The sequence below is a fragment of the Bubalus kerabau genome, chromosome 6 (assembly GCF_029407905.1).
Source record: "Bubalus kerabau isolate K-KA32 ecotype Philippines breed swamp buffalo chromosome 6, PCC_UOA_SB_1v2, whole genome shotgun sequence".
Taxonomy (NCBI): domain Eukaryota; kingdom Metazoa; phylum Chordata; class Mammalia; order Artiodactyla; family Bovidae; genus Bubalus; species Bubalus kerabau.
Window position 1 is genome coordinate 43,875,563 of NC_073629.1, and position 16,395 is coordinate 43,891,957.

Genomic DNA, 16,395 nt, shown 5'->3' on the forward strand with positions numbered 1-16,395 from the left:
ACCTATCTTACAGTTAAGAGGGAGCAGCAATTAGAATATGATAAATCATACGGATAACAGCCAACATTGATTGAGCACTTGGCCGGTGCATGCATGCACAACCTGCTAAAATATTTACTGTTTTTACTCTGATTTACAGCTGCAAGTGTTAAACAATTTGCTGCAAGGCTAGCTACACAGTTGTTAAGGAATACTGGGATATGAACCTCTGTGTTTTGATGTGAACATCATTGTCTCCTAATGATCCTAATCCCAATGTTCTATCGTTGTAACAGGGAAAGCTCTGGGAATGCATATACTCTACCCAATCTCTGATACCAAAACCAGACAAAGATGACAGCAAGAAGAAAAAGTATAAGCCAATTTTATTTATAAATTTAGATGCATCCTAATCAATCAAAATATTAACAAATAAATCTGACAATGTTTATAAAATATTGTATATTATAACCAAATTGAGATTGATTATCATTTTAACATTAGAAAAATGTTATGATAATATATCAAAAACCTAAGATCACATTAATAGATGAAGAAAAAGCATTTGAAAAAAATCAAGACCTATTTATGGTAAAACAAAATCAAACAAAACTAGCAATGAATGTAAACTCCTGTAACCTGATTAAGGACATCTGGAAAATCCTACAGAAAATTTCTTTCTTAATGACAGTAAATAATAGTAAAACGTAAGACACCAATTCAAGTTAAAACAAGATAAGAATGTCCACAATTATGGCTTGTTAAGCCATAATTTCAACAGATGATGGGAGTCTAGCCAGATTCTACAAGAAAGAAATAAAAGACACAAGACTGAACAGACAAAAACAGCACCATCATTATTCTCAAATGATACGAATACCTACAAATAAAACCCTGAAGAATCTTTAGCTATATTATTGAAAATATAATTTCAATCAAATTCCATCAAATGTCCACCAGGACTTTTTTAAAGAGCTTGACAAGCCAATTCTAAAGTTTCTATGAAATTACAAAAGGGCAAGAATAACTTAAAAAGACTGAGGTGAAGGGTACTTGTCCTCTCAAAACCAAGAGTTTCTATAAAGGGAAAGTTAGAAGGAGAAGGTAGTATAGGGACTCTAGGAAGAAAAATAATTCAGTTCAAGGACACAGCTACTTAATCTTTTTATACAAACACATGCATGGAGTATTAGGAAACATATTATTAATGTCTATAAAATGTTTTGTTAGCCAGTCCAGCGCAGTCACTCAGTCGTGTCTAACTCTTTGCAACCCCATGGACTGCAGCACGCCAGGCTTCTCTGTCCATCACCAACTCCTGAAGCTTGCTCAAACTTATGTCCGAGTTGGTGATGCCATCCAACCATCTCATCCTCTGTCATCCCCTTCTCCTCCTGCCTTCAATCTTTCCCATCATCAGGGTCTTTTCCGATAAGTCAGTTCTTCACATCAGGTAGCCAGAGTTTTGGAGCTTCAGCTTCAGCATCAGTCCTTCCAATGAATATTCAGGACTGATTTCCTTTAGAATGGACTGGTTGGATCTCCTTGCAGTCCAAGGGATTCTCAGGAGTCTTCTCCAACATCACAGTTCAAAAGCATCAATTCTTTGGCACTCAGCTTTCTTTATGGTCCAACTCTCACATCCATACATGATTATTGGAAAAGTCATAGCTTTGACTAGACAGACCTTTGTTGGCAAAGTAATGTCTCTGCTTTTTAATATGCTGTCTACTTTGGTCATAACTTTTCTTCCAAGGAGCAAGTGTCTTTTAATTTCATGGCTGCAGTCACCATCTGCAGTGATTTTGGACCCCCCCCCCCCCAAAATAAAGTCGCTTGGTCCTTGGAAGAAAAGCTATGACCAACCTAGACAGCATTTTAAAAAGCAGACACATTCCTTTGCCAACAAAGGTCTGTCTAGTCAAAGTTATGGTTTTTCCAGTAGTCATGGATGGATGTGAGAGTTAGACCATAAAGAAAGCTAAGCATCGAAGAACTGATGCTTTTGAACTGTGGTGTTGGAGAAGACTCTTGAGAGTCCCTTGGACTGCAAGGAGGTCCAACCAGTCAATCCTAAAGGAAATAAGTCCTGAGTATTCATTGGAAGGACTGATGATGAAGCTGAAACTCCAGTACTTGGGCCACCTTATAGGAAGTATGGTTAGATGGCATCACCAACTCAATGGACATGAGTTTGAGTAAGTTCCGGGAGTTGGTGATGGACAGGGAAGCCTGGCATGCTGCAGTCCATGGGGTTGCAAAGAGCTGGACACGAGTGAGCGACTGAACTGAACTGAAAAATAAAGTCTCTCACTATTTCCATTGTTTCCCTGTCTATTTGCCATGAAGTGATGGGACCAGATGCCATGATCTTAGTTTTCTGAATATTGAATTTTATGCCAACTTTTTCACTTTCCTCTTTCACTTTCATCAAGAGGCTCTTTAATTTTATTAGGGGAAATGCTAAAACAAAAAATCAAAGTTCTTTGACTACCCCAGATTTTCTAATAAAGGTAATGATTTAGATTTATTGCTTACAGGTGTGTGTGTGTAAGAACTATACTGAAAAGCACATAGGCAAAATTGAAAGTGTGAGTTTGAGTAGTATAGACAGTGAATTTGTGAAGTACCTGAGATTTTGTTTTAGAGCCACTAATCTTCAGTGTTGAGATTTATGATTTTGTCTTTGCTGTGGGTTTTTCTCTGTAATGCTGTAAACATCTGTACAGATTTTCTTTCCCACATAAGAGGGAAAAAAAAACAAATATCATCCTGGACATTTCTAGAAACTGATTTCCTAGTTGCTGTGAAGAGGACTGACCATTAAAGCTCTGATCTTGTCTTTACAGTTTCCACTGAGCTTAATTTGACATTTCTACCAGAGGCAAATAATTCAAGGTAGTATGCCTGTGACATATATTGCATATGCTGGGCAGCTATATCTGACAAATTCCCTAAGAAGGAAAGATAATGTTGATGACGTTTGTCTTCAATATAATAATCTTGTTCATTTTCCATTAAAAAAAAGCCACTTTTGGTAACCAAGGACACAATGCCAGTAAGAAAAATGCCAGTTATTAGGAAGTATTCTAGTATAGACTTGATTCAACTAGCTCCCCTGGTAGCTCAGTCGGTAAAGAGCCTGCCTGCAGTGCAGGAGACCTGTGTTCTATCCTGGGTCAGGAAGATCCCCTGGAAAAGGAAATGGCAAACCACTCCAGTGTCCTTGCCTGGAAAATCCCATAGATAGAGGAGCCTGGTGGGCTGCAGTCCTCGGGATCGCAAAGAGTCGGGCACGACTGAGCGACTAACACTTGCTTCTACAGAGTCTTGCATGTATAGAAATGTCCCGTTTTCTATAATCAAGCGGTTACAATACGAGTTGAAGGAAGGTTTGTTTGTTTCCTACTTAACTCTTCCGATCTTAGTTCAACCTAAATTTCTCCAGGTAGTGCCCTTCCTTTATGTTTCCTTAACACACTCTATCTCCCCCCTTACTTGGGCTGAAAAAATGATCGTTGTTGGCGCATAAGTACTTGCACAGCAGTGCCCCACCCAACTTTGTCCCTGAAATTAAATTTGGGACGGCCCACTCCTCACTTCGCTCCCCTCCCCCTCAGCAGTGCCCTCCACCCACCCCTGGGGGTTTTCTCAGCCCCGCCCCGCTCCCTGGTTGGCTGTCAGGTGGGGGCGCGTCTCCCCGCCCCCAGTCTGTCTGCGGCTGAGGCAACTCCTCCAACCTCGGAGCAGTTGTCATTTCCGGAGTAAGATGGCTGCAGCGCTTGTGCTGAGGACCTGGAGCCGGACTGCAGGGCAGCTGGTAAGTAGGTTGGGCCCATCTGGGGTCGGGACGGAGTGGTTTATTTGGAGTTGCCTGGGAGAGATGATTTGGTTTTTCCTCCGAGTGCCTCGCGTACAGGGCTCGCGTGATGGAGAGGTGGAGGGATGTATGCAAAACGAAGGGCAGCGACGGTGGCGAACCAACCTGTCTGGAAACCCACTCTCTCGATCTATACCAAGGCGCCCATCTATTGTGACTCGTTCTCCCCCCGCTTCATTTGCACCCCAAAGCCCAGCTGGCTTTTCGCCCAATGGCTTTTCGTTGAGCACCATCTGGGTACCGGGCATTGTGTTTGGCACTGGGGATACTGAAATGTACTATATTCGTCAAATATTTATTGAGCACCACTTTGTTTCAGAACTGATAATACGACCCCTCTCCTCGAGGAATTTACAATCTAGAGGAAGAGACTGGGCAAGAAAACCGTAACACCATAGGCCCTTGCCTCCGAGCATCTGGGAGGCTCATTTCCTTCTTTGGACTTAGACTTGTCTCCCACATTTGCACCAGTATCTTTCCAACCTTTTAAATCACCAGAGCTACGACCCACCAACATTTCCCCTTCATTTCTCCCCTTTCATACAGCCTTTTAGCACCAAACAGTTAACATCCCACTGATCGTAGTGTTTTATCTATTTGCATAGAGGCTTTTTTTTTTTTTCTTCCTGGGTCCCCTGTTTGGATTTTCCTACAGCGTTTGATCCCTGATCTTACAAAAACCTTTCAAATGCCTGCTCTATACCAGGTACCGGGAATTGGGGATGGAAATAGGTATAAGAAAGACACTGATCTCTGCCCTCTCAGAGTTTAATTACAGCTTTGTGGTGGGGCATAGCGGGGAGAGAGAGAGAGACATTAGACAAACAATTACAGCACTGCGTGAAAAAACGGCGCAAGTACATAGAACTACAGGAACACATAGAAGGTGTATTGGGGGGTCAACGAGTTTCCCAATGGATAGTATATAATTTGAGATTTGTGACAACTAATTAGGAGATAAGGCTTCCCAGGTGGCGCCGTGTTTAAAAAAAAATCCTCCTGCCAATGCAGGAGACTTTGAATGTTCCATCCCTGGATGGTGAAGATCCCCTGGAGGAGGAAATGGCAACCCACTCCAGTACTCTTGCCTGGAGAGTCCCATGGACAGAGGAGCCTGGTGGGCTCCAGTCCATGTCGTTGCAAAGGGCTGGATGTGACTGAGCACAGACACAAAAAGGAGGTAACCAGGAGAAATAAGTTCTCTGCAGCACCTCACTAGATATTCTTTTGAAAGTTCTTCATCCTTGGCTTCTGTGACACCAGCTTCCCAATATTCTTCCTACATTTCTGAACACGTCATCCCAATCTTCTCCACTTTCCCTGATCAACTTTTAATCACTGGTGTTTCTCAGGATTGTGACTTTGGCTATCTGTGTACTTCTTGCACTTCCTGGGTTACCTCATCCACTTTGAATTTTAGTTGCCATTTATATGCTGATGATCCCCCAGTCTTCCAGCCAGCTCTACTACAGACCCATATATCTTACTGCCCTGAAAATCTCCAAATTTCATGTATATTAGGTATTTTTCAGCTGTAGGTAATAAACCCAACCAGTAAATGGGAAATTATCTGTGTATACAAAGCATATGAAAGTTAGATGGCAGCTGGGATTGATTAAATGGCTCATAATTATCAGGGCTCTACAACTTTGTATTCAGGGCAGGAAGGAGGAAGGGGTGGTACCAGCCAGACTCCTTGATTAGTGATGTAACTTGGCCACTGCTGGCCCAAGAGAGTTTGGAAGGGCTAGCCTTTAGCTGTTTCACAGTGATTCCTATAATGCCTCCAAGATACATCAGACTCTAGGCTCTAGAACTAAACCCTCAAACCTGTTTCTTCTAGCCTAGAAGTCTCTCAAAAATCTGGTCATTGTTCTACACCTTGTTGCCAGCTGCAGATATCCTGGACCTTCCTCAGTTGGACTTTTCTGTCTCTAATGTTGTACTTCTCCAACCTATTCTCCAGAGCATGGCCAGAGTCATTTTATAAAGTAGGACATAAATTTGAGAGTGTCATTTCCTTGCTTAAAACTGCTCTCAGCAAAATATTCAGAATTCAAATGACTATGAAGCTATTTATGATCTGAATCTTTCCAATCTCTCCAGGCTTCATTCCTTACTGCTGCTACTGCTGCTAAGTCACTTCAGTCGTGTCCGACTCTGTGTGACCCCATAGATGGCAGCCACCAGGCTCCCCCATCCCTGGGATTCTCCAGGCAAGAACACTGGAATGGGTTGCCATTTCCTTCTCCAATGCAGGAAAGTGAAAAGTGAAAGTGAAATCGCTCAGCTGTGTCCAACTCTTAGCGACCCCATGGACTGCAGCCTACCAGGCTCCTCTATCCATTTGATTTTCCAGTCACCTAAAACCCACTTTTGAAACATTACCCTTAGTACACTCTAAGCTATGCTAGAAGAATATTGAACAATTTCAGTTAATTAAGCACATTGTTCTCCATTCCTTTCTATCCTCCAGACCTTTGCACATGTATTTCCTCTGTTCCAAAGACTCTTGCCTTACTTCCCTATAGCCTTATCTGCAACACATTTACCCCTTGGCTGACTCCTACTCATCCCTTAGGTCTTGCTTCACTTTCTCCAGGTAAGTTTTCTCCTTTGTGTTTTCTTAACACTACTTCTCCCCTTCTCCCATTATGACACTATTGTAATCACCGGTAGTCCTGTTTTCATCTTTCACAGTATGGGCTACACATTCCATAAAGGAAGGAATCACAGCAATTTTGTTCTCTGATCCTAAGTGCTTGGCACATAGTAGGTACTCAATGAACCTTTGTTGAACTGCTTAGTAAAAAAGTCTATTTTTTCCATGTGTTATTAAAAAAATCATAAACAGCAAGAGATCTTATCACCTACAGTAAATTATTAAGAAAACCTTAATATGTTTATACTTTCCTATGGCATCATGCATTTGACTCTTGATTACTTACCCTATCATCCTGAATTTATCTATTTTGTCTGCCTTCCTGCAGTGAAGTATAAACAATTTGAATTCAGAGACTGTTCTTTCTTATTTAGTTTTGAATTCATGAGTGCAGAATAATCCTGTCTTTACAGTGTGCTCAACGACTGCCTGATGTATTATTACTAATGTATTTCCTTATTATGAGAGTCTGCTAAATCTTCTTTTCATTACTTTTTATTTTTTGCTGTGTTGTTTGTATAAAAAAAGTCTTTCCTACTTGAAAAATTTTTTTTCTCCTTCTCCCTTCCTTTTCATCTTTTTAGTCAGCAGCTTCACTACTGTGTTTTAGCCGTCTCTTACTAGACATCCAATTGCTAGTAATCATTTTGCATTTGTGTTGCTTTCTTTCTTTTTCCAGTCATCATCTCAGCCAAGAGCCTGTGATTTCATGACTCAACTACAATAATAGTTTTTTAACTTTGTCCTTTCTCTTCAGGCATTGTTGTTAGTATTGTTTAGTCACTAAGACTCTTTTACGACACCATGGACTGTAGCTCAGGCTCCTGTGTCCATGGGATTTCCCAGACAAGAATACTGGAGTGGGTTGCCATTTCCTTCTCCAGAGGATCTTTCCAGCGCAGGGATCAAACCCACATTTCCTGCACTGGCAGGTGGATTCTGTACCACTGAGCCAACAGAGAAGCCCCTCCAGGCTTTACTGTTATAATCTAATAAACACATATACACATACATACTCACAATAACCCATAATATGTGAGTTCCAACTCCTTGATCTGATATTTCCAGTCAACAGTTTGGTCCTTGAGCTCCTTCCATTGCTGCCTTTGATAAATTTGATCAAGCCATATCATACAACTCAGCATTAAAAAAATGGGCAAAATTGAATAGACATATTTCCAAAGAAGAAATGTAGATGGTCAACAGACACATGAAAAGACGCTCAATATTGCTAATCATCAGGGAAATGCAGACTAAAACCACATTGGGATATCATATCACCTCACACCTGTCAAAATGGCTATCATCAAAAAGAACACAAAAAACAAATGTTGGCAAGGATGTGGAGAAAAGGGAGCCCTCATACACTGTTGGTGCGAATGTAAATTGGTGCAGCCACTGTGGAAAACAGTAGGGAGGTTTGTCAAAAAACTAAAAACAGAACTACCATGTTACCCAGCAGTGCCACTCCTGGGTACATATCTGAAAAAACAAAACAGTAATTTGAAAAGGTACACATACTGTAATGTTCATAGCAACATTGTTTATAATTTCTAAGATATGGAAGCAACCTAAGTGTCTGTCCACAGATGAATGGGTCAAGAAGACATGAGATACTACTCAGCTATAGAAAAGAATGAAAATTTTGCCATTTGCAACAACATGAATGGACTTGAAAAGCGTTATGCTTAGTGAAATAAGTCAGAGGAAAAAAGGTGCTATATGATGTTGCTTATGTGTAGATTTTATGTTTATTTTTTGGGCTCCAAAATCACTGCAGATGGCGATTGCAGCCATGAAATTAAAAGACGCTTACTCCTTGGAAGGAAAGTTATAACCAACCTAGACAGCATATTAAAAAGCAGAGACATTCCTTTGTCAACAAAGGTCCGTCTAGTCAAGGCTATGGTTTTTCCAGTGGTCATGTATGGATGAGAGAGTTGGACTGTGAAAAAACTGAGTGCCAAAGAATTGATGCTTTTGAACTGTGGTGCTGGAGAAAACTCTTGAGAGTCCCTTGGATGCAGGAGATCCAACTAGTCTATTCTAAAGGAGATCGGTCCTGGGTGTTCTTTGGAAGGAATGATGCTGAAGCTGAAACTCCAGTACTTTGGCCACCTCATGCGAAGAGTTGACTCATTGGAAAAGACCCTGATGCTGGGAGGGATTGAGGGCAGGAGAAGGGGACGACAGAGGATGAGATGGCTGGATGGCATCACCGACTCAATGGACATGAGTTTGAGTGAACTCTGGGAGTTGGTGATGGACAGGGAGGCCTGGCGTGCTGCAGTTGATGGGGTCACAAAGAGTCGGACACGACTGAGCTACTGAACTGAACTGAACTGATATGTAGAATCTAAAAAATACAATAAACTAGTGAATAGGACAAAAAAAGAAGCAGACTTGAAGATATAGAGAACAAGCTAGTGGTTTCCAGTGGGAGGGAGGGCAATGTAGGGTAGGAGTATGGAAGATAAAGGATGGGTTCAAGGATGTATTGTACTAAATGGGAAATATAGTCAAAACTTTGTAATAATTTTAAACCGTAATATTTTTAAATTGTATAAAAATTTTAAAAAGTGTGATGTAGTTAATCAGGGATTTCCTGGGCAAGAATACTGGAATATTTTTGGAATAGTGTGTTGCCATAACATTCCATATCATTGAAATGTTAACTTTCAGAAAAAAATTGTACCTTTTACATACTTAGATTATATATATATGATTTATCAAATGAAATACATTCAGCCCTACTTTAATTTTTTTTTCTGTAACATTGTATTATACTAAAATTTTATATAAAATAGTTAAATTTAATCTATGAATTACTGTAAGAAAACGTTTGGGTACAATACTACATGTGTTTTTCAGTGTATTTAAATGCTAGCAGTCACTTTTAACTTTTTTATTTCATGTTGGAGTATAGTTGATTAACAATGTTGTGTTAGTTTCAGGTGTACAGCAAAGTGAATCAGTTATATATTTTTCAAATTCTTTTCCCATTTAGGTTGTTACATTAATATTGAGCAGAGTCTTCTGTGCTATACCATAGGTCCTTGTTGGTTATTAATTTTAAATTTAGCAGTGTGTACCTGTCAATCCCAGACCCCATCTGTCCCTATCCCCACACTGACCCCTCCCCTTGTTAACCATAAGTTCATTTTCTAAGTCTGGGAATCTGTTTCTGTTCTGTAAATAGATACATTTGTATCTTTTTTTTTTTAGATTCTGCAGATAAGTGGTATCATACAATATTTGTCTTTCTCTGCCTGACGGACTTCACTCATTATGAAAGCCTGTAGGTCCACCCATGTTACTGCAAATGGCATTATTTCATTCTTTTTAATGGCTGAGTAATATTCCATTACATATATGTACCACATCTTTATCCATTGATCTGTTGATAGACATTTAGGTTGCTGCCATGTCTTGGCTGTTGTAAATAGTAGCAGTCACTTTTTATTTCAGCAAGTCTTTAATGACTCAGATATACTTACACTGATGTGTTTATATAGAATACACTTAAAATTTTTTTACTTTCATAGGGAATTTTAGTCAAGGATAATAAGCATATGGGCAAATCAGACTCTGCTGCTGCTGCTGCTAAGTCGCTTCAGTCGTGTCCGACTCTGTGCGACCCCATAGACGGCAGCCCACCAGGCTCCCCTGTCCCTGGGATTCTCTAGGCAAGAACACTGGAGTGGGTTGCCATTTCCTTCTCCAATGCATGAAAGTGAAAAGTGAAAGTGAAGTCACTCAGTCATGTCCGACTCTTAGCGACCCCATGGACTGCAGCCTACCAGGCTCCTCTGCCCATGGGGTTTTCCAGGCAAGAGTACTGGAGTGGGTTGCCATTGCCTTCTCGGAAATCAGACTCTAAGGATATAATTTTACTAAACAAATGAGCAACAATGTATTCTGTGTGCTAGGGTTTGAATTCCTTTGGTTTCTTGACCAGAAATACTTCTAAACTCATCACTGATGCCAAGTATTCTGATTTCGGCCTAGATTATTTCATATTGTTTGCATTGTGATAATGATTGTTCTACTTTTAGAATAAACTTGAAATTCAGTTTATATTTAGAGACAAGCCATTAAGATAATTTCTAAAAGCTCTTTTTTTTTTTTTAAAGTTCTTAATTTTTTGTTTTCTCATCTCTAGATTTGTGTACGCTACTTTCAAACACGTGGTAATGTTCATGTTTTGAAGCCAAAATATGTGTGTTTCTTTGGTTATCCTCCATTCAAGTACAGTCATCCACATCAGTGGCTAAAAACAACTGCTGGTAAGTATGATCTCAAAATAGCCTATACAAAATAAAGTTTTGTATATTTATTCACCACAGTAAAAGAGTTGATCTTTTAGTTTTAGTCTGGCCGTCCTTGCTCTCCACACATCTATCCAATTCTCATTTTCTTTTCTTTTTTTTTTGCACCCCCACCTCCCATTCCCCTTTCACATAGTTTCCCTTAATACTGGGTCTCTATAATGCTGTAAATGTGTTCTTTGTGTTTAACATCTAAGTGTTCTCTTGAGTCCTCTGTTCTTTATCATATGACTTACCTAAATGCAATAGTCAGCACTGATATGACTTAGGTTGTTGATTTAGTGGACTGTGTTCTACTCACTGTATTATTATTTTTGTTCTCTAAGGCATTCAATCTGTCCTGTTAAGATAGCGTGATGAAAGCAATGTGAGGTGCTTGTCAAGTGAAAGTTCTCCGGCTTCCACCACTTAATTACCTTTCTTCAACTTTTTCTACTCTTGCAAAGAACTTGAGACTTTAAGTATTAGATATGGCAAAAGGAGAAAAAAAAATTTTTTTTCTGCTGTTCTATTCAGAGTTCTATTTAGAACTCTGGTGACCCTAGACCTTTGTTCCATCATTAAGCTTTTGACTGATACTTGGTGCCTTAGTCTGTGCTGGTGATAGGGGGAGAAAAAAGGATTTCAGCGGAATCTAACCCCTGATATAAATTAATCCTCCTATTCCTTGTGTATGTAATCATCCACAACACCCGAAAATATGTAAACCATATCTTCACCATTAAGAAAAAGATTTCTATTTTTAAAAGTTGATCTTTTCTCAGAGAAAATAAAGGCAATTCAAGCAGAAATTCCAACTTCTTGCTCTAGTCTCTAAACACAAGCTTTGGGTTTATTTATTTATTTATTTTTAATTTGATTTATTTTTAACACCAAAAACATTTTGTATTGGGGAATATAGCCAATTAACAATGTTGTGATAGTTTTGGGTGAACAGTGAAGGGACCCAGGCTTTGGATTCTTTGGTCTACCAGATGCTAGCTGTGTGACCATAAGCAAATTACTTGTCTGTTTAATCATCTGGAAACAGAGTAATCATAGTATTATACAACTTTGTTTTGTTGTGAGAGTACAGCCATTCAACACAGATAACTGATTGATCACCTACTATGTGCCAAGGGCATTGCTGTACATACTTAGGATATATCCTCTTCCTATTATTCCCTAACTCAGTAAACAATTAAGCTAGAAACCTGGAGCCATCCTGATTCTTGTCTCACATCGAGTTGACTACAAAGATCTAGTAATATTATATCTTGTATATTTTTTAAACCTGTCTTCTCCTTTTCAGACAGCTTTGAAAATATATAAATATGTTAAATTCTATACTTCAATTTCTTATCTACAATAACCTCCTGTTTTCTCTGCACCCCTTCCCAACCTTTTCTATCACACCCCTGCCAGAGATATTTTTCTCTGAATTATAGATACAAAGTTACAGATGTGAAATTGTAGATGGGACTCCCTATCAGCTAATTATTGCTAAATAATAACCTTCCCCACAACTTAGTGGCTTACAGGAACAATGATTTATTGTTCCTTAGCACCTTGGGGGTTGGTTGGGTGCACAGTTCCTCTGCTGGTTTCACCTGGGCTCACTAGTGTGGCTAGATTCAGCTACAAGGTCTTCTGGGTTAGAAGGTTCAAGATGGTCTTATTCATATGTCTGACAATTGGTGCTGTGTTTTGGCTGGGGCATCTCTTTTTTCTCCTCCACTTAGCATCTCTCATCCTCCAGTAACCTAGAACAGCTTCCTTATATGGGGATTTCAAGACACATTCCAGGAGGAAGAAGGGGGAATCTGAGAGGTCATAGGGAGGCTTGTAATTTCAGAACTCACACTTTACTTCTGCTATATTCTATTGGTCAGAACAAGTCATGGGCCAGCATAGATTTAAGTAGTGGTAAAGTAAACTTTACCGTTTTGGGGAACAGCTTCAAAAGAGTTTAAGACCATATTTATTTACCACTGATTCCTGATTACCTGGGCTTTCCTGATAGCTCAGTTGGTAAAGAATCCACCTGCACCTCAGGAGACCCTGCTTCGATTCCTGGGTTGGGAAGATCCTTTGGAGAAGGGATAGGCTACCCACTCCAGTATTCTTGGGCTTTGCTTGTGGCTCAGCTGGTAAAGAATTTGCCTGCAATGCGGGAGACCTGGGTTTGATCCCTGGGTTGGGAAGATCCCCTGGAGAAGGGAAAGGCTACCTACTCCAGTATTGTGGCCTGGAGAATTCCATGGACTCTGTAGTCCATGGGTATAGTTCACGGGATCGCAAAGAGCCGGACACGACTAAGCAACTTGCATTTTCACTTTTCTGATTACCTCTAGGATAAATTCCAAACACCCCACTTCCTCATGGCACACAAAGTCTTAAGCCTGGGCTTATTTCTTGCCACATATCCTATCATCAGCTGTACACAAGTGTTTGTCATTCCCTGACCATGCTGTACGTTATTGTATTTCCATGCCCTTGCACAAGCTGCTCCTTACATAATATTGCTTTTTGTAGAGGTGCCATGGTATAATTACTTGTCATTTTTTGGTTACTTCAGTTAGTTTCCAGTTCTTCATTGTAACTCCATGATAACTATTCCTGAGCAGAAATCTTTGTGTACCTCTCTATTTCTTCAGGGAAGAAATCTTAAAATTACTTATGGAATCAAAGATACAGAGTTTTTGGTTGTTTGTTTTTTTTTAAGGTTTTTGATACTTAATGCCAAAACTGTTTTTCAGAAGGGTTCGCATTTATACTATGAGCAGCAGGCTGTGAGAACACAACTTACTGGAGTGGAAACAAAAGGCCATTCTTATCAAAATATGTTTTGTATTTCTTAAGTACTAATCTCATATTTCTTAAAGAAAAGTTTCCTACCTTAACATGTGTTTTATAAGCAATTTTGTTTAATAGTATTCTAATCATTGGAAAGGACCCTGATGCTGGGAAAGATTGAGGGAAGGAGGAGAAGAGGACGAGATGGTTGGATGGCATCACCGACTCAATAGACATGAGTTTGACCAAATTCCAGAAGATAATGAAGGATAGGGAAGCCTGGCATGCTTCAGTCCATGGGGTCCCAAAGAGTTGGACATGACTAAGCGACTGAACAAAGAAAAAGAGAGAGGAGCATTCTTCAGTCACTTCAGAGCTATTCATTAATTTAGAAAAGTGAGAGGATCCATACACACTTTCTGTTGACCAGAAATAATATCTGTCTTGGGAATAATTACCATAAAGTATCATTGGCATCTATGTGTCATAAAAAGGATGTAGAACTTCAAAAAGGAGTTTAAAAAAAAATGGAAAGATGACATAGAAAACTAAAATTTAATAAGCTGGCAGAACATTATTTGGGCAGATTAAGAATTTCCCAAGTCTTCTAATATGGATCTGCCTGATCTTTAGACTCTGGGAGTGAGAAGAGTTATGTGAAAACAAGATATTTTAAGAGCAGGTCATTAATGTTTATTATAGTTTCATAACATAAAGCAAGGAGATCCAGCTGAATCTCCCTTTGTACAATATCCAGTTCTATTTTTTGTTCATTGCTATTAGTGCAAAATCTCATTTGTTGGAACGGCCTTCTATACTCTTGTAAAACAACATTATTTTGGAAATTGGAAAATGATAATTCTTTGGCAGTATCAACAGGTCTTTGTCACTGAGTAATTTATATAAATCTTTGATGGTTATGAATGATGGTTATGCTTTTAAACATTATAAAATGCTGTTTTGAATCTATGAAATAGAATAGTTTCTGCCTCTGAGAATATTTTCTCATTTTAGATGTTAAAGCATCTGTCTATTAGCAGTACATTATGTATTTAATGATCATCGTTTCTTATTTGTTTTGGAAGCTCTCCAGGGACAGATTGTTCAGTTCAAACTCTCAGACATTGGAGAAGGTATTAGAGAAGTAACTGTTAAAGAATGGTAAGTTATTCTGAAATTTGTTTAAGTAAGTATAAAAGTAATTTGAGTACAAATAAATAGCAATCTATTTAAATTGAAATACCTTTCTTTATAACATAAAATATATATATTTTAAGCTTTAAGGTAAATCTAGTGTATGTTGCCAATATACTGGTGGCACAGTTCATCATACCTCAGGGCATTTTATTCAGTGTAATTTATTAAGGTTTGTTTATTGCTCTTTTTGAATTTTTTTTTCACTGCCTACTCTTCACTTCAGCTAGAAATAGATAAATTAGTCTCTAAAAGATGCTAAGTTGATATGACCGTGTGTTTTGAAAAGCTGTTAATGAATGAACTTAGAGCTTCTTTCCAAACTGTTTTAAAATCGTTATGTAGTCTAAGCTGTGTTTATTAAAAATGGTTTCAGCAAGAATGCAAGTACATTTGACTCACCATTGCCTGAGAGTTTGCCTATATTTTTAGAACAGGTTAAAATATTAAAACAAAAGACATGAATCAAAGAATACTGTTTCAAAGGTTTTAAAAAAAAGTAAAAAAGAAAGAGGCTTGAAACAAAAATTAAAAAGACCTCTACTTAGGCATCCTTCTACCCCTTTTCTTTCTTTCCCTTTCTGGAAAAACAGAAACACCTCCGAGTACTGAACTAATTTTCAAAGGTTTCGAGAACTAGCAGTTAAGGTGAGTCAATAGATTGTCTCCCACAATTTTATACTGTTAAAGATCCTTTTAAGAACCTCGTTTAGATACCTAAACATTCTTTCCTTGTAGTTTTCATTATAATTGCTCTGTAGGTTAGGAGAGAACCATAATCACAGAAATGTACCTTGCAATTGTGTCTCTGTGGCATTGTGGGATCAAGGAAAGAGTGATGGATCTCAGGTCAGAAGAGGCTGACTCTGAAATTAATTAGCCATGTTAGAGATAAAGACAAAGAACTCAAACTACAATTTATAAAAGTATAGTAAATGTATATTGAGGACATCAGTTTTTAAAATTTAATTCTAGAAATAATAGGTATCCCTTAAAATGTGATGAAGGCTGAGACAATAAAAGAAAATAACACTTTTAAAATACATTGTTCATATTTCATCTAAGAAATGGGTGAGGCAGAAAAACCTGATACATTAATTAAATTTTTGGATTATAAATTACGAATATTTCATTGTTTTTTAAAAATTTATACTTCTTAAAGAAGCATCAAAGAACCTCTGAAAGCCATTGTAGTCTCTTCTGAAACATCCTTCAGTGTATCATTTGGGACTCAATACTGGGCTCCATGGATACTCATCTAATTCAGTGTAGCATTTTTATTGTTTCAGATGATCTGTACTATGGTTCATGTAAAAGTGTCTTATGACTTTTTCTTTTAGGTATGTAAAAGAAGGAGATACAGTGTCTCAGTTTGATAGCATCTGTGAAGTTCAAAGTGATAAAGCTTCTGTTACTATCACTAGTCGTTATGATGGAGTCATTAAAAAACTGTATTATAATCTAGATGATACTGCCTATGTGGGAAAGCCATTAGTAGACATAGAAACGGAAGCTTTAAAAGGTACTGTATATATATGTATATGTTCATCTATCTTGCCAAATTTATTAATGGCGTT

At 38.5% G+C, this 16,395-nt stretch overlaps 1 protein-coding gene across 7 annotated transcripts in view; it reads left to right on the forward strand.

Annotated features, from left to right (window-relative positions):
* Positions 1–3,643: 3,643 nt before the first annotated feature.
* The window catches only part of DBT (dihydrolipoamide branched chain transacylase E2), a 45,356-nt gene continuing 32,604 nt past the window's right edge, over positions 3,644–16,395 (forward strand). For 4 of the 7 annotated variants that reach the window (XR_008715737.1, XM_055584974.1, XM_055584972.1 and 1 more), the window contains exons 1-4: positions 3,644–3,799; positions 10,684–10,807; positions 14,710–14,785; positions 16,159–16,340. Coding sequence is in view for 3 of the 7 variants with exons in the window: in XM_055584974.1 (XP_055440949.1) it covers positions 3,749–3,799; positions 10,684–10,807; positions 14,710–14,785; positions 16,159–16,340 (433 nt within the window). In the remaining 4 variants the exon portion in view is untranslated. Of the gene's footprint in view, positions 3,800–10,683; positions 10,808–14,709; positions 14,786–15,411; positions 15,467–16,158; positions 16,341–16,395 lie in introns of those variants that run through there. The other 3 variants (XM_055584976.1, XM_055584977.1, XM_055584978.1) reach the window with 3 other exon arrangements.